The 26,202-nt window shown below is 40.0% G+C and overlaps 1 protein-coding gene and 1 long non-coding RNA gene across 2 annotated transcripts in view; one reads left to right on the top strand and one right to left on the bottom strand.

The window, feature by feature from the left end:
• The window catches only part of LOC129457312 (uncharacterized), a 348,575-nt gene that overhangs the window by 22,073 nt on the left and 300,300 nt on the right, over positions 1-26,202 (bottom strand). The window lies entirely within an intron of this gene.
• Positions 1,674-26,202, top strand: part of cryl1 (crystallin, lambda 1) — a 55,723-nt gene continuing 31,194 nt past the window's right edge. Inside the window, exons 1-3 of the mRNA XM_055230742.1 lie at positions 1,674-1,801; positions 2,631-2,738; positions 15,824-15,950. Coding sequence (XP_055086717.1) covers positions 1,776-1,801; positions 2,631-2,738; positions 15,824-15,950 — 261 coding nt within the window. The 5' untranslated portion in view covers positions 1,674-1,775. The remainder of the gene's footprint in view (positions 1,802-2,630; positions 2,739-15,823; positions 15,951-26,202) is intronic.

Raw genomic sequence — 26,202 nt, 5'->3', positions numbered from 1 at the left:
AGCATATGTTGCTTTAAAATCTGTTTGTACCTTTCAGCATTAATGGTGCCTTCACAGATGTGCAAGTTACCCATGCCGTGGGCACTAACACACCCCCAGACCATCACAGATGTAGGTTTTTGAACTTTGCACTGACAATCTGGATGGTCCTTTTCCTTCTAACTGTATTAACTGACAATGGTTTCCTGAAGTGTTCCTGAGCCCATGTGGTAATATCCTTTACACATTCATGTCTGTTTTTAATACAGTACCGCCTGAGGGATCAAAGGTCACAGAGATTGAATATTGGTTTTTGGTCTTGCTGCTTGCAGATTTCTCTAGATTCTCTGAATCTTTTGATGATATTATGGACCATAGATGATGAAATCCCTAAATTCCTTGCAATTGTACATTGAGAAACGTTGTTCTTAGACTGTTGGACTATTTGCTCATGCAGTTGTTCACAAAGTGGTGAACCTCACCCCATCCTTGCTTGTGAATGACTGAGCCCTTCAGGGATGCTCCTTTTATACCAAATCATGACACTCACCTGTTTCCAATTAACCTGTTCACCTGTGGAATTTTCAAAACAGATGTATTTTAAGCATTCCTTAAATTTCCCATTCTGTTGTTGCCCCGGTCCCAGCTTTATTGGAATGTGTTGCAAATATCAAATTGAAAATGAGTGAATATTTGCATAAAAAAACAATAGTTTATCAGTTTGAACATTAAATATCATGTCTTTGTAGTTTATTCAGTTCAGTATAGGTTGAAAAGGATTTGCAAATCATTGTATTCTGTAGGTTTTACACAGTGTCCCAACTTCACTGGAATTGGGGTTATATATAGACCATGGGAATGTCCAGCCATCATACTGCTCAGAACATGTTTTGGTCCAAAATGTGCATATCAGCCTAAGAACAAAAGCAAAACACCGTGTGAAAATGCTGGCTGAAGCTAGTAAGAGTGTCATTATCTACAAACATGGGCTGAAAGGCCACTCTGAAGAAGCCATTACTCCAAAAGAAACATAAATAAGCCAGATTACATTTTGCAAATGCACACAGGAACAAAGACCTTATTTTTTTCATGTAGTGAGGTTGTCTGTTTCCCCTGCTCCCCTTGAAAACACCTCTATGGGCTCCACCCTTGATGCCGCCCTACTAATTAGAAACTATTTAAGGTATTTTGGTTTAAAATGTTAAATTAAATTAATTATTATTTATTTCCATTTGTAAATTCCGCTCTGCACTGGTGAGTCCGACCCAGCGCACATCTGCTATTGAGGGCTGCCATTTGTTTTATAAGCAGGTTTTCTCCTGAAATAGTTTTACCAAGTCGAGCAAAGCAGTGTTCAAAGCAAAATGTGAAGTCTATTATTTGATCAGAGTTATTTTGAGTTTACTACCATATGTACCATACATAGTTTTGATGCATCCAGTGAGAATGTTCAATGTCATCTGAAGAGTTTTTGTCATGACTTTAGCAGCAGCGCCCTCTATAGGCTGAGCCAGGTATGTGAATAAAAAAAAAAGAAATATCGAATAATTCAAGACTCAAAGAATAATGGTTCTTTTGTAAATCCGAGCTAATTCTCAACATAACACACTGTCATCCCTGAACATTTATCTATTAAAATCAAAATGGCCTTCACGACACTTTTTCAAAAGTACACTTGAACCGCGTGGGCCTCCGTACACAGCTGATGAGCGTGACTACCCACTGCAGTTTTGTTGTGAGTGGACTCTACACACTGCGATCACTGTGGTCCGGGATTCTTCACCACGCGTAAAGATATGAAGGTGGTCACCATCATCGGCAGGTGAGACTCAACACGAGCGAGACACGGGCAGTGGACGTGTTCGGTACATCCAGGGGCTCTTTAGGAAGAAATGCGCGTCGCGGAGACAGCAGTTTGAGCAGGGAGGTCCAGACTTCCCTCTCCACACACTTCCTCCAGTCCAGTTGTTCCCAGGCCAGCCCAGAGACATAGTCCCTCCAGCGTGTCCTGAGGCCTGTCCTGGCAGGACATACCCGTAACACCTCTCTAGGGAGGCGTCCAGGAGGACGATACTCGAGCTATTTCAACTTGACTCCCCTCAACGTGGAGGAGCAGCGGCTCTACTCTGAGCTCCTCACCCTCTCTATGGAAGCATCCAGCCACTCTGTGGAGGAAACTCATTTCGACCACATCTTGTCCTTTTGGTCATTAGCCAAACTCATGACCATAGGTGAGGGTAGGAACGTAGATTGAGGTGGTAAAGAGCTGAGAGTCGAAAGGCAAAGCTCTCGATTTACCAAACAGCCTGATACAGCGACCCCCATCACTGCAGATGCTGCACAGATCCTCCTGTGAATCTCAGACTCCATCCTTCCCTTATTCATGACAAGCCCCCGAGAACCATGGTCTTGTATTCAGAGTCATATCTGTTCTGATAAAAGTCAAAATTATATTAAAAGTATTAATGTTAATAATGTTGTTTTTTTGTTTTGTTTGTTTTTATGTTTTGTTTTTTTTCAGTATTGATACCGATTAGTGTCTGATTTTTGATACTTGGACACTTCTGGTACTCCCTCTGTTATGCGCGCGTGGGTGTACATGTGTGCATGTACGTGCAGTGGTCTTCATCAGTGTTATGTGTGTGTTGCAGTGGTCTGATTGGACGCTCCTGGGCTCTTGTCTTCATCAGTGGAGGCCTCTCAGTGAAGATCTACGACAAGCAGCCAGGGATGGCCGCCAGCGCGCTCAGCTCCATCAGGTGTGTAATACTCACTACATTTACTTCAGTTACTTTTTTTTAAATTACTTTTTAGAGTGCTTTTCTAGCTGCATACTTTTACTCCTACATGAGTAATATTTTATTGAAATAACGGTACTCTTACTTGAGTAAAGGTTGTGTTACTCTTTCCTCTGTGAGTAAGTCTACCACCGACAAAATCTTTATGTTGATAACATGAAAATGATTTGAACATTTGTGTTTCTTGGACCGCTCCTTCAGATATGTATCTATCATTTGAAAACACCAGATTTTGTACATTATCTAATGTTTTGTCCCTCATATTACATCAGTAGTGGTTACATACTTCAATAGTAGTTTTCCTAAATATTTTTTCCCTTACTTGAGTCATTTCTAGGACCACTACTTTGTACTTCTTTGTACTTTAAGTACCTCTGTGAATAAACACAAATTACAGTCTCTAAACCCTGTTACAATCAGATGGATTACTGATTTGTGGTTGAATGTCACGGGATTGTCACACTGAGTATTTGAAATACTGAGGTCTGTATTTGGTTTAGACGTGGTGTAGGCCTGGTTTGGTCCATTTTAAACAGGGATATCGATTCTTTTCAGACATTAACAGACAAAATTTGCCTCAGTGTTGTGGTTGTTTATCAGTATTGGTCAATGTCAATATGTTTATTTCAAAGCAGTGACAAGACCACAAGTTGAAGTAAAGTTATAGTAAACTTTTCAACAACTGCTGTTGTAAAACTGTTTATATAACTGGTTTTATTTTTATGAGGACTGCTCCAGCCTCCCCTTTAGCTTCATATCTCTTATATGTACATAGTAACTCACTAGTTTGTTTAAAAAGACTGATGCACTGAGGATGTATTTACAGAAAATCTGTAAATGTAAAAAGGTGACATAACACATTTAAATAGGCAAACATTTGATTATATGTGCTGTAGTATGTAGTCACTAGGGGCCCATCAGGAGGCTCTTGTTTTGGGGCTTGTTTTGCGTGACTCTAAACATGAGCGTTAAACATTAGCGAAATGACTTGCAGATTTGTTTTGTAGAACGTAGTGACCCAGAGACTAGTGCTGACCTGGGGCTGACTTTACCCTGAGCACCAGCCAGCACTCACCAACCAGCACAGTGATTCACAGCTCTCAAATCAGGCATAAAAAGCTGTTAAACTGTATACTGCACTCTTAGTTTAAAATAGCTACTACATTCACAAACTGAACCTGCACGTGGTGATGGTCTGAATAGTAGTGTAAAACTGATTGCCTCTTAAGTAATAGTAGGAAAATTCAACCTCAGAGTGGTGTTTTCCTCTTCTGGAGTCCTAAGTTGTGTTAGACTTCCAATACTCTTCTTGGCTGAGAAAACCACCATCTAAATTGTGTTTTTAATGTTGTACAGCACTTTGGGCAGCTTTGGTTGTTAGAAGGTGCTATAGAAATAAAGTTTGATTGACTGATTGATTGATGAAAAGGATTCCATTCAAAGGATTCCATTGAGTGGCTTTCTTAATTAAGCACACTATGCCATATTGTATTTGATATTTTTGGATGTTTATTTTAGATCATTTATTAATAATCAATGCTTCCTTTAAGAAACTTAAAATGCATTATTATTATTAACACCTGAACAACAGGATGTCACACCTCATGTTCTTGATCAATGAGAGCATAGCAAACGATGAAGTTCAAATCTGTCAACTGAAAAAATCAATGTAGGAGTTCTCTCTTACAACGATTTGTCCAGTTGACGGATTTGAACTTCGTCGTTTGCTATGGATCAGACCTTAGACAACTGAGGGTCTACACAGACATCAATGAGAGCAGTTTTCCACACCACTAATTGTTTTCAGTTTTCTCTCTAATATGTATTAACAAATCAGTATTGTTATTTTTTCACATATGACTTTATAAAGCAGCAGTGTGTTAAATTCACAAATTTAATTAAATTATTAAATTTAACATTGCCAGTGCAAAATGCTAAGTAGTTACAATATACACATTACTATCAATCAGTATGAAATAATTCAACACAAAAGTGTATCGATACATGTACTAAAAGTAAAGAAGGGTTGCTATGCACAGAAATGGAGTATGTGTGTGAAGTGTGTAGGACTGCATGTGAAGATTGTAAATAACTTCAGGAGCATTCACAACTGAGAGAAGACTGAAATCTAAACTGATACTAATACAGGAATCTCCTGTATTTCTGAATGTTTGTAGGGGTCCACACTAGACGTACAACATGTTTTTACAGAGTAAAAATATCTATTAGACTTTCATTTGATAATGAAAATTGTGCCAATTCAAATTTGATTTGATTGCAATATTTTGCTGCCCTATAAGATGGTTTGAATTTAATCATTCTGTTTTGTTTTATTTGATATATATTAGTAAGACTATGTTTACAGTATGTCAAATATACACAAATTTTCAACTTATCCACATCCTCTTTGAGCTGCTCACATATTCCATACCCTTTTAGAAGTTCTTTCAGAGGTGGACCGCAATGTACCAGGGCACTTTAGGCTGCATGTCCCTGCTCTCCTGGGCTCGGAGCTTCTTCTTGTACCAGTTTCTGCCCAGGAGGTGTGAGGCTCCTCTCTATTGCTCTGTGTGGCAGGAGCACAAGGAGCCCTGATCCCTGATTTGGACTTGGTGGGGAGCAGAGGCAGAGCAGGGGCAGAACAGTGGCAGAAATGGAAGAGGTTTTGGAGATGATCGCCAGCCCTGATGTCCTCCATAGGTGTAAAGCAAAGCAAGGCAGGTTTAGTTGTACAGAATTACTTTGTGTACAAAGTAATTAAATGGGTTTTACAGAATAAAAAGACATTAAAATCACAATACAACAAATAAAAACATAATCATAATAAAAAAAATGAACATTAAAAGAAGAGTGCGGAATAAAAACCCTTCAGTCATATGCACAGCTAAACAGAACCGTTTTGAGCCTGAATTTAAACATAGTCAAAGTAGAGGCCTGTCTCACATCTTTAGGAAGACTGTTCCAGGTTTTGGCTGCATAAAACTGAAATGCTGATTCCCCGTGTTTAATCCTGACTTTGGGAACCAGCAGGAAGTCTTCAGAGTGCGAGATGATTCACATGTCGGAGATGGAGAGATTTGTACAGAAGCAGGGCTGCTTTAAAGTATTTTCTGAACAACAGGAGGCCAGCACTAAGATCTGAGCACAGGACTTGTACTTCGTAGTTCTAGTCAGGACCCGAGCAGCAGAGTTGTGGATGTACTGCAGCTGTCTTAATGCTCGTTTGGAGAGGCCAGTGAGCAGGCCAGTTACAGTACTCTACTGGAGACAAATGCATGAAGTCTCTCCCAAGTCTGGTTTTGACAGTATACCTTTAACTTAATAGTCACGTCAAATCAATAACATCAGCTTTTTGCAATGCTTTAGATGGTAAAAAGCTGCCAAGTCTGAGTCCATTTACCCCTAGATAGCCTGATTTAAAGGTTTTGAGATTGGAGGTGACTGTTGACACTTTCTGTTTGTTTTTGTTAGACAAAACTGAAGTCAAAGCCTTTGGCTGAGTTTAGCTGGAGAAAGTTGTTTTGTGTCTAGACACTGATCTGTTGGATGCAGTGGCAGATTGAATGGTTCACTGGTTCACCTGCTGCCTGCAAGACATAGATCTGAGTGTTATCTAAATAGTTGTGGTAGAACACATAATAGCTGCATATTAACTGGCCTAATGGCAGGATGTCGAGATTGAACAGGGGTCCCAGGATTGACTCGTGGGGCACCCCACAGGTCAAGAACATTTTGTCTGAAACACATTTTCCAATTTCAACAAAGTATTCTGTCTTCTAGATAGGACTTGAACCAATTTAAGGCAGTACCAGAGATGCCCACCCAGTCCTCTAGTCTCTGTAAGAGGATCCCATGATCAACAGTGTCAACAGTAGCACTCAGACTTAACAGGATCAAGACTTTGCCTGCATCAGTGTTCAGGCGGATGTCATGTGTCACCTTGATAAAAGTACTCTCAGTGCTGTGGTGGAGTTTAAAACTTGACTGGAAATCATCAAAGGAGTTGTTCATTAGGAGAAAGTTAATAAGCTGTTGGTAAACAACTTTTTCAAGGACTTTGTCTCAGATTTGAGATGGGTTGGTAATTGTTCAGTATTGTGGCATCAAGACTGTGGTGACAGCAAGCCTCTCCTAAAGAGCAGTTTTCAAAGCTCTTGGGAATGTTCTAGGCTCGGGAAACGAAGTTCCCAAAGCATAGTACCTCGGTGCCTTTCCGGATGTGGAAATTACAGCTTCGTGCAGACAAGGCAGCACGATTCAGAGAGCTTTACATCCTAGTGTAAAACATGATTAAAACAAACATTAAAACCGATCAAAAAAAGAATAAGGGGCACAGGAGCAGTAAAAAAAAAAAAAGAAAAAACAAAACTCTTTTTTTAATGACTAATAAATTATGTAAATATTCAACCATGTGTTTGATAATTGGATGTTAAATAAATACTGTTCACTGATGTTAGCAACTAGCTAATTATAGCTTATGATAAACAAGCCCACAGACATGCACGTAATCTTGCTTAAACCTGTAAAAGCTGTATAATGTAGACTGCAAATATTTTATTTAACTATATGAAATGCAACTAAATAAATACTGTTGTTATTTTTGGATGTAACTTAAGGTTACAAACTAAATATTAGGGGTAGAAATAGGCTGCCTGTTTATTCCATGAGAAATACCAGTAAAACTTGGCACATGGCAAACTTAACACACAAATACATTTAGAGCAGTGGTCCCCAACCTTTTTATCACTGCGGACCGGCCAACGCTTGAAAATTTTACCTATTGCCTATATACCTTATTGCCTTATTGGCTCTTTGGCTCTTTTTCTGTCTCTTCACTGGGCCTTTTCCCCTTCGAAAAGAAACTTTCCAAAGACGTCTGTTTTTTACTCATTTTGCTAATTTGTGGGTTAAGTGTCGGCACTCAAGTGACGGAAATGTAACTGAGAGAATCCGGTCATTTTGCAAAATAAAAGATTTTTCAAAATAAACGATTGTTCACACTCAGATAATAAATACAATGGAAATAATTATTTCTTGGACGGCCGGTGGCCCGGTACCAATTGATCCACGGACTGGTACCGGTCCACGGCCCGGTGGTTGGGGACCACTGATTTAGAGGAATAATTACCGTAATATTTTATTAATTTATATTTTGATTACGAGGTCATTTATCCTAAAATGTGAGGATTAACATGTGTTTGATATGAAAATATATGCATCCTGATATGATTAGTATTGGGGTCTGCTCAGTCGTTGAAAAACGTTTACCGTCCTCTCTGTGAATTGTCTGACACCAAACTACTGGTCCTTTGTGGTTTGTCTGTCATTGACTATGCCATAGAAATCACAAATGTAGGTTTTGGGCAATAATTTGAAGTTTACAATGTCAGTCTGCAGCATAGTCTCCTATTTCTAAGATCCAAGCAGTTGAGGATTGGCCACATCCAGAAAACCGTAAGCAGAGGTTTCTGGGATTTACCAACTTCTATTGCCGATTCACTCACAATTACAGTTAACCTCCTCCAAGGTTCAATTCATTTGGTCCCCTGATGCAGAACAGGCATCCTGATCCATACTGATGTTTCACTGCACTTTATTGTCGAAGTTGATGGCTCTGATATTGGAGTTGGTGCAATAAACGTTTACCGTCCTCTCTGTGAATTGTCTGACACCAAACTACTGGTCCTTTGTGGTCTGTCTGTCATTGACTATGCCATAGAAATCACAAATGTAGTTTTTGGGCACTAATTTGAAGTTTACAATGTCAGTATGCAGCATAGTCTCCTATTTCTTAGATCCAAGCAGTTGAGGATTGGCCACATCCAGAAAACTGTAAGCAGAGGTTTCTGGGATTTGCCAACTTCTATTGCCGATTCATTTACAATTACAGTTAACCTCCTCCAAGGTTCAATTCAGTTGGTCCCCTGATGCAGAACAGGCATCCTGATCCATACTGATGTTTCACTGCACTTTATTGTCGAAGTTGATGGCTCTGATATTGGAGTTGGTGCAATGCTGTCTCAGCAGTTTACCATGGACCAAAAGTTACACCCATGTGCCCTTTTTCATGTCATCTGTCTCTGGATTAAGTTTAAACCAACTGGATTTTGGCATTGAAACAGGCAACCTAAATGAGAGACTCATGCTTTTTTGGATAATCGTTTTAAACAACAAATTATAAAATAAATAACTTGAACATCATGCCCAATGTTTTGTAATCAAGATTAAATCAGCATTAATGTTATGTCAGTAAACGTTAAATTTGATTTAAACATGTTTACCTCGTATCCAGGGATGCAGATAGGTCTTATTTATGGAATTTAAAATACAGACACTTGCATACAGAACCTTTTAATGTTTCTCTGTGGAAAAAGGAGATCATTACTATATTGACTTATTGTTTGGAATTGGATGGAACAATCATTTTTAAGTATCAGTATTTATCGTGGGTTCTTTTTCTTTGCACTAGTGAGAAGCATGTTTAATTAGACCACCTCTGTTGTCCATAAGGGGGAGCGGTTACCCTGTTTGTGTGGCAAGCAGATAAGCATTGAAAAGCAACAATGGGCAGAGTAGCCAGTACTTAAAATAATGTGGTGTGAGTGGTGCAAGAAACACAAATTTTCAAATCATTTCATATTGTCAACATAAAGCTTTTGTCACTTGTAGACTTACTCACAAGGGGAAGAGTCACCAAACCTTTTACTCAAGTACAAGTATTTTCAATTAATATATTCTTACAGTAAGTAAAAGGATGGAAACTACTCACAAAAGAAAGAGACTGGCCATATTAGTTTCAATTAGACGTTTGCTCTTCTCATTGCCTACCTCATGGGTAATTGTACTACCACCCTCAGGTGAACAGGGGCATTTTCTTAAGCATATTGGCTATGTCATTAGGTTCATTAGATGCGGGAGCATATGACCTCTGTGCTTGTAGTAGTAGTGTCAGGTCATTTCAGATGTGACAGCCTAAAGAACTCTATGTTGTAGAGAGTATTAAAGATGCTTTAGCTATAGTAACAAAAGACCTGTTTTGATCATATAGGCCTAAATGTTGTAGAATCCACACACACTGACATCTTTGAAAAAAACTCTTAGTATACCTCTCAGATCTGAGAGGTATACAGTACTACAAAGTCAGATAGATGGATAAGCTGGGTTAGTCACTATGGTAATGGAGTGGTAAATCTAACCTGATCCAGAGCAGGTGAAGAGCCCGAGTGAAGACTTAGATCAGATTTGTCTTTCTAAATTTATTATTGATCAATTCTATTTTATACAATATGAATTCAATTATATTTTATATTATATACTAATTATATTATATGTATTTTATGAAGAGGATAAAAGCAAGGCCAGTTATGTCGCCTGGACATAACTGGAGCCAGGCCTGGGGTGGGTGCTCGCAGCGAGCGCCTGGTGGCCGGGTCTTTCCCCAGTCAGGCTCAGCCCGAAGGAGCGACGTGAGGCTGTGCTCCGTGGACCCACCACTTGTGGGAGAATCCATGAAAAGCTGGTGTATGGAGATCTGGGCAGTGGGCGAAGGCGAGGGCCTCAACAACCGGATCTCAGGTTGTTGAGGCCCTCGCTGGCTCTGGGGACCTGGAATGTCACCTCACTGGGGGGGAAGGAGCCTGAGCTTGCACGGGAGGTTGAGCGTTACCGGCTAGATATTGGCCTCACTTCCACGCACATCTTGGGCTCTGGAACCCAACTCCTCGAGAGGAGCTGGACTCCATTTCTCTGGCGTTGCCCACAGGGAGAGGCAGCGAGCTTGTGTGGGCTTGCTTATTGCGCCACAGCTCAGCCGCCTCCTGTTGGAGTTCACCCAGGTGAACAAGAGGGTCGCATCCCTGTGCCTTTGGGTCGGCGAAGACCGTACTCCCTGATCTGAACCTGAGTAGTGTTTTGTTATTGGACTTTTGTGCTAGCCACAGTTTGTACCATAACGAACACCATGTTCAAGCACGGGGTATCCATCAGTGCACATGGCACCAGGGCAGCCTAGGTTGGAGGTCGATGATCGACTTTGTTGTTGTGTCATCTGACCTCTGGCCACGTGTCTTGGACACTTTGGTGAAGAGAGGGGTAGAGTTGTCAACCAATCCCCTTCTTGCCATCTGCAGACCTGGCAGGCCCAAGCGTATCGTGAGGTTCTGTTGGGAGCACCTGGCGGAGCCCTCTGTCAGGGGGGTCTTCAACTCGCACCTCCAGGAGAGCTTCTCCCTGATCTTGGTGGAAACATGGATTCCGAGTAGGCCATGTTTTCCGCCTCTATTGTCGATGCGGCTGCTCGTAGCTGTGGTTGTAAGGCCTGGGGTGCTTTTTGCAGCCCCCGAACCCGGTGGTGGACACCGGAAGTAAGGAATGCCGTCAGGCTGAAGGAGTCCTATCGAGCCTTGTTGGCTTGTGGGACTCCTGAGGCAGCTGACGAGTACCGGCGGGCCAAGAGTGCCAGGGCTTGTGCTGTTGCAGTGGCAAAAACTTGGGGGTTGGGAGGAGTTCGGGGATGTCATGGAGGAGGACTATCGGATGGCCTCGAAGAGATTCTGGCAAACTGTGCCGCCTCAGGAGGGGGAAGCAGTGCTTCACCAACACTGTTTACAGTGCTGGAAGTGAGCTGCTGACCTTGGTCGGGGATGTTGTCGGGCGATGGAAGGAATACTTTCTCTATCGGGTACTTGAGGGTTCATGGGACTTTGCTCAACCAGTCCACGTGGTTTGTGTATCAGGAGAAGGCATTCGACCGTGTCCCTCATGGTGTCCTTTGGGGGTTGCTCCTGGAGCATGGGGTTCAGGGCCCTTTGCCAAGGGCTGTCTGGTCTCTGTATGACAGGAGTAGGAGCTGTGTTTGCATTGCCGGCTGTAAGTCAGACCTGTTCCCGGTGAATGTTGGACTCCGCCAGGGCTGCCCTTTGTCGGATCTGTTCAATGTATTTGTGGACAGAATTTCTAGGTGCTGCCAGGGGCTGGAGGGGGTCCGGTTCAGGAACCACAGGATCTCATCTCTGCTGTTTGCAGATGATGTTGTCGTGATGGCTTCTTCGAGCCATGACTGCAGCAGGCACTGGGGCGGTTTGCAGCTGAGTGTGAAGTGGCTGGGATGAGAATCATCTCCTCCAAATCTGAAGCCTTGGTTCTCGACTAGAAAAGGTGGCTTGCCCTCTTCAGGTGGGTGAGGAGTCCTTGCCTCAAGGGGAGGAATTCAAGTATCTTGGGGTCTTGTTCACAAGTGAGGGAAGGATGGAACGTGAGATTGACAGGCAGATCGGTGCAGCAGCCACAGTGATGCGGTCGCTGTATCGGACTGTCGTAGTAAAGAAGGGGCTGAGTTGAAAGGCGAAGCTCTCGGATTTACTGGTCAATCTATGCTCCTACTCTCACCTATGGTCATGAGCTTTGGGTAATGACCGAAAAGACACGATCGCGGATACAAGCGGCCAAAATGAGTTTCCTCCGTAGGGTGGCTGGGCACTCCCTGAGAGATGGGGTGAAGAGCTTAGTCACATGGGAGGAGCTTGGAGTAGAGCCACTGCTCCTCCACGTCGAAAGGAGCCAGCTGAGATGGCTCAGTCATCTGTTCCGGATGCCCCCTGGACACCTCCCTAGGGAGGTGTTCCTGGCATGATCCACCAAAAGGAGGCCCTGTGGTAGACCCAAGACACGCTGGAGGAGGAGCTGGAGGACGTGTCTCAGGTGAGGGAAGTCTGGGAGTCCCTGCTTAGACGGCTGCCCCTGCGACCCGGTTCCGGATAAGTGGAAGAAAATGGATAGATGGATATATTTATTATATTAATTACCGTAAATTTCGGATTATAAGCCGCTACTTTTTTTCCACGCTTTGAACCCTGCGGCCTATACAGCAGTGCGGCTTATTTATGGAATTTTACTGGATAACGGCCACCGAGGGGCGCTCTCTAGCTGTAAATGTAAAAGTGAGACAGACGTGGGGAAAGATTCTGCTCTGAAGAATTCACTAGTTTTGATTTTGAACGATCATTTTGCGCATCATGAAATGGATATGATGCAGTTTTTAAGATAAAGAAGGAAATAGAGCAGGGGTCGGCCTTTAACACGCAAAGAGCCATTTGGACCCACTTTCCACGTAAAATAAAACACTGGGAGCCACAAATACTTTTTGACATCTAAAATGAAGATAACACTGTGTATAATAATAATAATGTAACGGAATAATGTAGGTTTTATTTTCACGGACAAGCCTTCTACACGTGGCAGATAAATATGGAAAAAATAACTTAAGTGCATAAAAAAATACAACTCACCAAACCGCTGCATCAGTGTGAACTCTGCGCTGATTATGTGATTATGTCTACTCTGCTCCGCAGTTTCTTTAAAAAACAAAACAAAACAAAAAAAACTCTAAAAGCGTATCGTTTAATCCCAGGTGCTTAGTCTCCATGTGCCAAAGCAGTTTTGAAGGTTTCATTGCCTCATTTGCTTTTCCCGCATGTTACGCAGAGCGGACTCTGTGCGTGAGAGTCACCTGTAGCGACAAACCCAGATTTTAAGTAGGCATTGTCTGTTAAATTTATCTTTCTTTTTCTTGGAGGTCGTAGTCTCCTCTTCTGGCTCCTCAGTTGTCCTTTTCCCCTTTGTTAAAAGCTCTCCAAAGACTTTTGTTTTGGCTCATTTTCACTCGCTTGTGGCTCTACTTTTGTGCGTCGTGTCTGATGTGTTATACGTGAAACGTCATCGCGGAGACAAGAGCAGATAATAAACTTATCACTACATCAAATAGATTTCTGTGGCGATTTCCAGCAGGATTTTCATGATACATCTACGGATGAGCTTATTAGTGTGTCATTAGGGACGGGCGAAAGTTGCTCCTGACCCCTGTGCGCACAGCGTCTGAAAATCAGGGCTCTTTACACAGGACTGTGAGCTGTGTCAGTGTCTGTGAGACGTGAGACATGAGCGTTTGAGAGTTTGTTTTGAACATTGTTCCGCGAGTGTGACGCTTATTTTGGGCAACGAAAAATAAGAAAATATAATTTTATTTTAAGATCACAATAATCTTCCAATTTAAACTACAACAAAAAAGAGCTCACACAAATAAAATACACTTCAATTAAATACTTAAAATTAATTTTCCCAAGCCACACAGAGCCGCAGTATAAGGCTGAAAGAGGCGCATACGGCTTTGGTACTGCGGGTTGCCGACCCCTGAAATAGAGCCACTGCACGTAAGCTTGACATCAATGAATCCAACTTGGTCAATGTAAAAAGACGACAAAAGTTTTCAGAGGAAATAAAAGCAGATTTTCCGTGTTGGTGCAGTTTTATTTTCTAAACCTGCAGGTGTGTTCATCCCGTGTTGATGTCGTGTTGGTGCCAATTTTCAGGCACAGTTTTTAAAAAAGCGTGTCGGTGCACCGTCTTTCTGTGTAAATATCTCATGTTACAATATGAAAACCTGCAGCTTATATTCAGGTGCGGCTTATACATGTACAAAATTGATTTTCTCTTCAAATTTAGCCGGTGCGGCTTATATTCAGGTGCGCTCTGTAGTCCGAAATTTACTGTATATGATATAATAAATATAAAATAATATAATGAATATAGTAATTATGTTTAATTTGTATTTATTATATTCATTATATTTATTTTATTCTTGTATTGTTGATTGAGCATTTGGGCAGTGGTTATATGCTGCAATAAACCCTATCCATCACTTAGAAACAGATGGAGGCTTAACTCACCAATGCTTAGAGGTGCAGCGTTCACCAGATGGGGCATTCTTACGCACAACTCTTCAGTGCTTTACAAGATTACTTTCTTTGGTCGTTGGAGAAAAAGTCAAAAGTCATATTAATAAGTTTTATATTCCGTCATATGCGCAGCACAATGGAATAGCCTCAGGAAAACCCCATTTTGCTCTTGTTTCCTTGCCCACTGGCAGCGATATGTAGAATATTATGCACACTGCACATTTATGCTCACAATCTTGATCTGCATTACAAACTACACTGCCTGACCAAAAAAAAAGTTACACACTCTGATATTTTGTTGGACCACCTTTAGCTTTGCTTACGGTATGCATTCGCTGTGGCATTGTTTTGATAAGCTTCCATAATGTCACAAGATTTATTTCCATCCAGTGTTGCATTAATACTGTTGCTGAACCTAGACCTGACCAACCAAGGAGGCTCGTACCTATTTGCTTAGTTAAATCCAGGTGGCAGGTTATTAAACTAAATCTGTTAACATCTGCAAGGTTCAAACAAGCAGTAATATGGATATGGGCCAATTTATAGAAATCTGCATTGTTTATTCAATTCTAAACACTATTAATAACAATAAGCTGTTCATCAGACGGCCCATTCTGTGCGCAAACCTGGTCACATGATGGGGCACATGCAGACTGAAACTCAAACTTTGGCTTTACAAATTACAAAGTCACTATCTAGCCTTTTTGACACTCATTTTTTAACTGAGGTTTAGGCTTTGAGAAGCCAGCTTACTGAATTAAACTCCGGCTATGACCAACCAGCTTTGTAGTAGTTCTAGTTTCAAGGTTAGCCTTTAGGTTAAGGTTAAGGTTTAGATTAAGTTTAGGGTTTAGATTAGGGTTTAGGCTAAAATTAGGGTTATGGTTAGGTTTAGGGTTTAGGTTATGCAGTCACTCTTGTTAAGGTTAGGATGAATCGCCAGAAAAATGAATTCAAGTCAGGTTTCTTGAATTCCATACTTCCTTGTCGAAGCCTCTCGTCTAATTTCAGAAGCTAAGCAGGGCCGACCCTGACTAGTACTTGGATGGGAGACCACTGGGAATACTGGGTGCCACAGTGGGGCGCCAGTCGTTGTGTCCCTAAGCTAGTCACTTCACCCACATTGCCTAATATGAATATGGTGTGTCAGTCTGTTCCAGGCGAGCTGTGGCTACAATAGTAGCTTACCACCACCAAGTGTGGAGTGACTGAATAATGCACAAAATTGTAAAGCAACTTTGAGCATCTGTAAAAGCGCAGTATAAGATTAACACATTATTATTTTTCATTAATGTCATGTCCCCACATGTACAGGCAGCAGGTGTCAGAGTTCCAGCAGAAGGGCTTGCTCCGTGGAGAGCTGAGTGCGTCTCAGCAGCTCTCTCTGATCAGCACCTGTGATGACCTGAAGACTGCAGTAGAGGGCGCCTTCTTCATCCAAGTGAGGCACACTTCTCTTCACACTCACCCAAGGGGTGGCATTTGGAACTCTACTCTTAACTGTTCTAATTTAGAGGAGTTTGCTGCAATAAGGATCTGCTTTAATCTGCTCACAATGGACAAATGAACAACTAAAGGTGTAAGAGGAGCAGTTTGTGCAGAACTATGAGCTGTATGATCATTATTCACACATTTCTCATGATACCTTGTGCTGATTATGAATATCACAGTAAAAAAAAATATCCTTTAAAAGTTCATTTCTTGACTATTAATAAGACTAATAATTGCAAGACAATTTCTCCCTAAAACTGACATGTAGTCCAGTTGGCCACTCCTGTTTCAGAATCCTTGTGGCACCACTACTACTACTTAATGATAGTTTATATTGATCCTTGCATTTGACCCACTTCAATTCCACTTGGACAGCCTTTCAGGGATACTGGGAAACTGCAGTGCAGTTCTAGGAGACCCAACTCTAGAGTTAAGTTTGGGCCTTAACTGGGTGATTTTGTGTGGTGAGGTTTGTTCATGTTTTAGGCTGATGTGGATAAACCCACCTACATAGAGAACAGACAAATTCCACAGAGTTTCCTACTGGGACCTTCTTGCTGTGATGCCAGCATGCTAACCACTGAGCCCTGTGTTTGTACATGATGTCACATTGAGAGCAGGGAGGCAGAGGTCTAAAGCAGAGACCTCCTGAGCCTGAGAGTGCAGTGCAAGCTCCTGTTGTTCATGGACCTTCTCGAAGATAAAGAACGTCAAAAGATGTGCTTAAGCACTAGGCCCCTTCTTACTTCTCACTTTATCTTTATCTCTTTATCCTCTGGCTCCATGTGGCCTTGAAGCCTGGTGTCAAAACTAGCGTCATTTGCCACAACACTGCTAAATCTTAGTATGGATGTCCTGAAATGCAATGTCAATAGAATGTGACATTGTATTAAAGTGGGATAGTAATGTAAAAAGTAACAGATCAACTGACACATGCACCTCTCTCTAACGGAGCCGCTTACCCTTATTAGACACTGCCACCTTTAGGGACACAAAATCACACTAACAAAAGCACACGTTTTTTAGGAGTGTATGTAGAAATGTGTTTAAATCATTTCTACATAAATGGAGTTTAAGTTGCACTGTCAAAAAATACAATAATAATGAAGGGAAAAACATAAGTCAACTGGATTTTAAGTTGCATTTTTTTGGGAAATTTATTTTACAAAATCTGAGACCAAGAGCAGACATTTTTACCACATCTTTAAAGCAAGTTATAATAACAATAAAAAGGAGAACAACCAGCTGAATAGCCGTACAGCATGCTAATGTAACACATAAACCACAAACTGAATAAGGGTCTGGTATGTTAACATGTGTAGTTAACTGATTAACTATTAATATCTTAAGTTAACAGTATGCCGGCTTCTCCACAAACATGCATATGAACACAAGGAAAAACACAAGGAAAATATACATACCACTTTGGCCTACTAGTAAATGAACCGGTGAACTGAAAACTTTATATTTTATTTTTAAGTCGTTTGTGTGAAATAGTGCTATCGGCTAAGACTTCGCATAAAAGGCTGAACATTTACAATATTGCTCCAAATGAAAAATGATCACCTTTATAGTCTTATAAATGAACTTCTATACTTGAATAATTTCACATATAAGTCTCATCTGAGTATAAGTCGCAACCCCGGACAAACTATGAAAAAAGTGCGACTTATAGTCTGGGAAAATACGGTTTGTGATTTATTTGTATGTATATGTGTGTGTGTGTGTGTGTGTGTGTATATATATATATATATATATATATATATATATATACATATACACCCACACACACACACACAATTCAGTTTCATTCAACTCATGACAAAAGGTCACTGACAATAATTTAGATGTCATTATTAGTAATATGAGGCAACAGAAAGAAACAAGAAACAATGGTAAGAACAAGAATGCTTATAATACATTTAAACTCATGTCTCTCTGTATTCAGACCAGGCCATGTCTTTATATAAAAACTTAAATTTGTGAATACTTAATAATGAATAATACAAAAACACTTCTGCGAGTGGTTCGAACATTCGGTAGTTTAAAAATTCCATAACCTCTCAATCTATAAGTTTCTCTTTTTAGAGCAAAATATTATATGGTACAATGTTACATGGTAAAAACATATTGAAGGCTTTGAATAATTACAGTACAATATTTTAAAAGGTCAGGAAATTTTAATAATTTGGACTGGATGAAAAAGTGTTTTAGATGTTCTAAAAAAAACAAACAAACATGTGAATGATACTCACTGGTTATTTTTGCAATGACAATAACAGCTTTGTTGAGCATTGGTAATTGTTTGTATTTCAACACAATGCTTGAAATAAGGGAGAACCAGTTAGCATTGTAATGTTGTGATCAAGATCTTTTTTTTTTTTTTTTTTTTTTTGCTTTATTTATATTTAATAGGCTGTTGGGTATTTTGTTTTTTATGTTATGTATGTAATTTGCTGTACATAATTATTTCTAGCAATTCATTCTCAAACACATTTTCAATGCTTACACCCTCAATATTTATTTGTAATTCTGGGTTGGTTTTCTGGTTACCAAAAAGACTTTTACTTTGGTTTTTCTTAGATTTAATGACAAATTATTTGTGTCCATCCATTGTTTTATTTTAGTTCCATATTCAGTGTCAACAAGCTAATTATAATCTAAACTACTATAAAAAATAAAAAAAAAGTTAGTGTTATCAGCAAAGAGAATTGGTTTTAATGAATGTGATACATTAAATATATCATTTATATAAAGATTGAAAAGCATGGGCCCCACCCATACCATACTTTTCAAATTTATTTAGTAGGATTGTTTGATTGTGTCAAATGTTTTGGTTTTTTTGTGTGTGTGTGTTTTTTTTTTTTAGATCAATAAAGATACCAACAGCATACTACTTTTGGTGCAGTGCATTGGTGATTTCCTCTACCGCTTCAGTTTTTGCCATGGAAGTGGTTCTTTTTGCTTTGAAGCCATATTGGCTTTGTCAACAAACTTTTCTAGCCAAGAATTATATTTAATTATATATATTTAATTCATATTTTTTTCTAGAATTTTGGAGAACTGAGGCAACAGTGAAATTGGTCTCTAATTTGTGAAACTATGTTAATTTCCATTTTTGAATAGTGGTATCACTTTTGCAATTTTTCTTTTACTTGGGAACAGCCAAACTGAAGAGATATTTTACAAATATACTTTAGAGGCTTTACAATGTTATCTATGACTTTTTAAACTAATGACATGTCGATATCATGACAATCTGTGGAGAATTTATTTTTACATTTTTGAACAACATTGACATTCACTTCTTGTTCCTTGGTTGCTGAGAGAAAAAGAGTAAGAGTTCCTCATTGTTGTTTCTTTACACTTTAGCTTGGTCCAGGATTTCAGCAGACAGCTCTGGGCCAATATTTACAAACAAATTATTAAAACCGTCAACTATATTCTTCATGTTGTGATTATCCCCATTTATATCATCAAAATAACTGGATTTTGTTGATCCCTGCTTAATTACACTATTTAGTATGTCCCAGGTTCTCTTTATATTTTTATTTTTGTATAGTACTCTTTTATAATAAAAAAGAATATAGTGTATAGTATTCTTTTACAATAAAACTAATTATACCCGTTAATTTGTTTGTATATGTCTTGTATAAAGATTTAGGTTTGTTTTTTTGTTTTTTGTTTTTTGGGAGGTTTTTTTATAAGCTTTTTATATTCCCTTGGTAATTCAAGGGCTTTTTGTTGGTTTGCCATCTTTATGATATTCTTTTACTGGACAGTATTTATTATACAGAAATACAGCTATGTTCAAGAAGTTGCCATATGCTTGGTCTAAATTTGTTTCTGTAAAGACTGAGATCCAGTCCTGTTTCTTTAAACTATTGTCAAAAGCATTAATAGTCTCTTCACTTCTTATTCATTTATAAGTCCCCTTCTTATCTCCTTTGATTTTTTATTTTATTTTTTTATCCACAGTCATAGAGAGTGAAGACACGTGATCAGTGATGTCATATATTAACAAGCCACTAGTTGTTTGGTTTCTCATTATATTAGTAAATGTTTGAGCAATGTTATCAATCATTGTTGCACTGTGTGACGTTATTCTGTTTTGGTTATTGCTGGATAGAGGGACAAACTGAACATTGCCAGAAAAATCATCATCCACAGATAAATAGCTATCCATTCAGTAAAATCTTCAATGTTTGAGCCAGGCGAACAATACACTCAACTTACAGGAATATTTTTCTCATGATTCTAGACAGTTAAACATTCCATTGTTTCATCTGTTGAAAGTGACAGATGTGTTAACAGGCTAAATGATACAGATTTATGGATGAATAAGGCAACCTTACCTTCCATTTGACTTTCTCTGTTCATTTATCTTAATTCAAAATCATCTAGACAAAATTGTATATCTCTGTCTTGGTTAAACCAGGTTTCCGTAATAGCCATGATACTGAAAGGGCAGATGAAGTGTTACTCTTTGATAGAATTGAAATTACGATACATGCTCCTACTATTAAAATCTATTATTGACAGTTTCCCCTCAAAATTTGTTATTGTTATAGTGAGGCAAATAAGTATTTGAACGCCCTGTGATTTTGCAAGTTCTCCCACTTGGAAGTCATGGAGGGGTCTGAAATTTTCATTTTAGGTGCATGTCCACTGTGAGACATAATAATATAATAATAAAAAATCTGGAAATCACATTGTATGATTTTTTTTATTATTATTATTATTTATTTGTATGCTACTGCTGCAAATAAGTATTTGAACATCTGTCTATCAGCTAGAATTCTGACCCTCAAAGACCTGTTAGTCCACCTTTAAAAGTCCACCTCCACTCCACTTATTATCCTAAATTAGAAGCTCCTGTTTGAGGTCTGCACAAAGACACCTGTCCACCCCATACAATCAGTAAGACTCCGACTACTAACATGGCCAAGACCAAAGAACTGTCAAAATGCACAAGAGACAAAATTGTAGACCACAAGGCTGGAAAGGGCTACGGGACAATTCCCAAGCAGCGTGGTGAAAAAAGATCCACAGTTGGAGCAATTATTAGAAAATGGAAGAAGCTAAACATGACTGTCAATCTCCCTCGGACTGGGGCTCCATGCAAGATCTCACCTCGTGGGGTCTCAGTGATCCTAAGAAAGGTAGGAATCAACCCAGAACTACACGGGAGGAGCTGGTCAATGACCTGAAAGAGTTGGGACCACCGTTTCCAAGGTTACTGTTAGTTATACACTAAGACGTCATGTTTTAAAATCATGCATGGTACGGAAGGTTCCCCTGCTTAAACCAGCACATGTCCAGGCCCATCTTAAGTTTGCCAATGACCATTTGGATGATCCAGAGGAGTCATGGGAGAAAGTAATGTGGTCAGATGAGACCAAAATAGAACTTTTTCGTCTTAATTCCACTCGCCGTGTTTGGAGGAAGAAAAATGATGAGTACCATCCAAAGAACTCGTTTCTGTGTGAACTCCGCACACCCGACTGGGCGACAGGTGCGTAGGAGGTGAAGCACTTGTCTAAAAATTAAAGAAAAACTCCCGCACACTGTCTCACTCTTAATGCAATTTTATTCCATACAACGTTTCGGTCGCTCTGACCTTCTTCCAAGAAGAAGGTCAGAGCGACCGAAACGTTGTATGGAATAAAATTGCATTAAGAGTGAGACAGTGTGCGGGAGTTTTTCTTTAATTTTTACCATCCAAAGAACACCATCCCTACTGTGAAGCATGGGGGTGGTAGCATCATGCTTTGGGGGTGTTTTTCTGCACATGGGACAGGACGACTGCACTGTATTAAGGAGAGGATGACCGGGACCATGTATTGAAACCTCCTTCCCTCAGTTAGAGCACTGAAGATGGGTCGTGGCTGGGTCTTCCAACATGACAATGACCCGAAGCACACAGCGAGGATAACCAAGTAGTGGCTCCATTAGAAGCATATCAAGGTTCTAGAGTGGTCTAGCCAGTCTCCAGACCTAAACCCAATAGAAAAATCTTTGGAGGGAGCTCAAACTGCGTGTTTCTCAGCGACAGCTCAGAAACCTGACTGATCTTGAGAAGATCTGTGTGGAGGAGTGGGCCAAAATCCCTCCTGCAGTGTGTGCGAACCTGGTGAAAAACTACAGGAAACGTTTGACCTCTGTAATTGCAAACAAAGGCCACTGTACCAAATATTAACATTGATTTTCTCAGGTGTTCAAATACGTATTTGCAGCAGTAACATACAAATGTGATTTCCAGATTTTTTTTTTTTAGATTATGTGTCTCACAGTGGACATGCATCTAAGATGAAAATTTCAGACCCCTCCATGATTTCTAAGTGGGAGAACTTGCAAAATCACAGGGTGTAAGATAGTAACAGATAATTACAGTTTGTAAAAGTAAAGAGAAAACTTAACTGGGTCAATCTCACAATGAATTTTGTCAGACTCCGTTTACATAAGTTTCCAGTTCCATTTGTTTATGATGGAGGATTCTCTAGCATGTCCAATTCATTGCTGTTTGATGGTGTAGATGTGTTTGATGTAGGCCTGTTGTTCATAAGGGATGTATAGAGTCATGTGTTACCTTATTTTATCCATTATGTCAAGTGAATTTGTCCATTTCTTCTTTCTTTCTCACCACCAGCACTTTGGCTTCCTCTGGGGTCCTGTTTAGTTTAATAAAAAATTAGCAATTTGTTACCCAGGTGTGTTGGATGTTTTTGCAGGTTTATGAGTTGTCTGGCCTTTTTTTGTTATGTTAGCTTTTTGGGTTTTTTTTTTGTTGTTGTTTTTTTTTTTAACTGTTCATTTATGAAAGGTCAATTACTTTCAGTTTATGTCCTTGTTTTAGCAGAGACATTTTGTTTTTCCAATTCACAAACCTTATTATGATGGCTGGTCTTTCATTTTTCTTTGAGGGCAGCGTGTGACAGGCCTTGATGTGCTCCAGGTCCACGTCTGTCCCCTTGCTTTGGCAGTAGGAAGCCACCCGTTGCTCTGACGAGCGCGTCTCCTCCTCACTGGACAACCCGCTGACCATCTCAGCGGCCACCTCGTGTGCATATGAGCATGGCTTGATTTTAACCCTGGTGATGATCAAATCGTTCATATAAGTCTATTGTTCCAGCTCACCTACTCACCGTTCCAAATCCTTGATGCAGCAGCCCTTTTCTTCGCTCTGGATTTGCTTGTTCACCGACTCCATCATAGTGAGAGGCTGTGTTTGCTGCTCTCTGACAGCAGTCATCTGTTTAGTCATGTAATCAAGGGAAGCTTTTATTTCCTCAAACTCCTCTGGTGTTGGGCTTCTTTTCAGTGGCATATTTGCGTTTACTTAACAATAGAGTTCATAATTCAGGATCAGTGGTCAATTGATCCAGATAATATTCTTTAAAACCGCACACCAAACACTACTGAATGAACTGCATGACAGGAACAGTGTAATTATATAAAGAGACACATATGCTTTTTTCCCCACTGTCTGACATGAAATCAGACTAAACATTTCCTGTTTTAGGTCAATTAGGATTACCAAAATTATTTCTATTTGCTAAATGCCAGAATAATGACAAGAATACTCATTCATTTTTCATTATTTTCTGCAAAGTCAGAAGTTTACATGCATTTTATTAGTATTTAGTACCAGTGCCTTTAATCTAAATGACTTGGGTCAAAAATTTTGCATATCCTTCCACAAGCTTCTCACAATAGTTAGGCGTGAATTTTGGCCCATTCCTCCTGACAGAACCGGTGTAGGCTGCCTTCCTTGCACATTCTTTTTCAGGTCTTCTCATAAATTTTCCATAGGATTGAGATCAGGGCTTTGTGATGGCCACGCTAAAACTTTATTGTCCTTAAGCCACTTTGTAACCAGTTTGGCACTGGTGCTTTACCTTGTCCGTTCTGCCAAAATCCACATCATGCTGAGCAAAAACCTTGTCCACTTGTCCATGTTTACAACTGCACTCGTAATGACACCACTGGATTCTCTTCCTATGAGCTGATGTTTGGTCGTCAACCAAGATTACCCATTGACTTTACATTTGGCTTTTGGACTTCCTGTGAATGTGCTAGCTCAAACACATTCTGAGTATGTCCAGAAACTACGGGAAAACCTGGAAAAGAGCTATAGACTGGCAACAGAGAATGCTGAAACGGTCATGTCCCGAAACAAAAGCCGGTTTGACAAACATGTCACCCCTTCACAGTTGGAGGTTGGCGATCGAGTGCTCGTTCGTAATGTCAAGTTGCGAGGAAAACACAAGATTGCAGACAAGTGGGAGTCTAATGTCTATGTGGTTGTGAAACCGGCTGAAGAGCTTCCAGCGTATACAATTTTCTTCCTGATATTTTTGCTGATTTCTTTTTAGAAGCTAGCAGAAGCTTTCAAAGACATGACATCACCATCTGGGTTTTCCCAAATTGTTTAAATGCATACTGGTCTCACTATATGTAAAATTCTGAAAGTAATGAAAAATTGTCTTAAAAGTTCTACTCTCATTATTCTGGCATTAGCAAATAGAAATAATTTTGGTAATCCTAATTGACCTAAACCACTAAACGTTTAGTTTGATTTTATGTCAGACAGTGAGAAAAAAAACTTCTCTGCCTCAAAAGTGTATGCAAACTTCTGGTTTCAACTGTATCATGCACATAGTGAATGAAACTGGGGCTTTCAGAGCTCTGGCTCTGTGGCAGACTGGCACTGAACAGAAGATTAGCTAAGCTCAGAGGGCAGAGAAAACACAAGATTGCAGACAAGTGGGAGTCTGATGTCTATGTGGTTGTGAAACGGGCTGAAGAGCTTCCAGTGTATACAGTTCGACCAGAGCACAAAAGCAAACCCTTAAGAACTCTTCATCGGGACTTGCTCTTGCCCTGTGGGTATTTACCAGTCGACAGCAAACACAAAGTCAAGCCAGCACCCATAGTAAAACCACCTCAGATTGCGTCCACTGATTCAACTTCTCATGATGATGATTCAGACTTTGTGCCAGATGATTTTGTACCCAGTTATTGGTACAATCCAATTCCTGAACCAGTAAGGTTCACTACCATTGTGGATATCGCTCCAGCAAGAGTTGAGCCTGTTTGTGCTGATCCTCCACAGAAAAGCCCACATATCCAGTCAAATGAACCCCCTCTAAATCCATCCGACTCTACAGACATTGAGGTTGAATCCTTGGCTGAAGATTTGGGGCTTACTCAAAGATCTGATTCAAGTTTATTTATTTATTTATTTATTTATTTATTTATTTATTTATTTGAAGGACAGTGTGCAGATACATTAAAAAGATGGCTGCACCAGATTTAGCAAAATGCTCATTTCAATCTGTAGTCCTTGGTGTCACAAACATTAAAAACAAAACAATTCACATATAAAATTCATATATAAAAAGTGCAATACAAAAGACAATGTACAAGTGTGCAAAATTTTCAATACATAGTGCAAACTACAAGTTATTAAAGTGCGAGACATATGCAACAGATATCAGAATAAATACGGTGTAGCCGCTATCAGATGATACCCACGAGGGTAGCATCTGATAGCTCTGTACCTTATTGGTATTATAAATGTAAACAAGACAGTAATATGACACTAAGACAGTACTATAACACATGATTTGGTAATCTAGTGAGTTGACTTGTCAATAAATTTACCTGCTCCTATTGCAGATATCCCAGTATCAAATGCTACACCTGATTCAGAACCTGGGGAAGAAGAATTGAATGAATTGACCTCCTTGGCATCTGTCACAAAGAACCACTCACCTTCTGGATTGTCAAACTCTGATTCACCAATTCCATTTGACAATGAACAACCAAGGGGAGCCGTCCCATCAGAACAAGGAAACCTCCGGATCGTCTGCATTACAGCAAAATGGGTACTCCATGGATGACAAGTCTTCAAGCTATTTTCCATGGTCTGAGCACAGCTTTTAGTTATGAACTGGAAGATGCTGAAGTTACAATTGGTGCTGCTTCATCTCCATCTGCTGTCTGCAGCCAACCCAGTCAATGTATGAGGACATACATTGAGTCAGGGGGGGACCCTGTAACCCTTTCCATCTAGGGTTACCCTTACCTAGTCAGTGTTCGACCCTGATTGGCTTACTCCCAATTGGTTGACAAATAAATGACTGGAGCAGCTCTGTACCTGTCTGCTCCTCCGCCCCTCCCACTCCGCTCTCACTGTG

This window comes from Periophthalmus magnuspinnatus, chromosome 21 (genome assembly GCF_009829125.3).
Source record: "Periophthalmus magnuspinnatus isolate fPerMag1 chromosome 21, fPerMag1.2.pri, whole genome shotgun sequence".
Lineage (NCBI taxonomy): Eukaryota > Metazoa > Chordata > Actinopteri > Gobiiformes > Gobiidae > Periophthalmus > Periophthalmus magnuspinnatus.
This window is presented reverse-complemented; position numbering and strand designations above follow the sequence as displayed.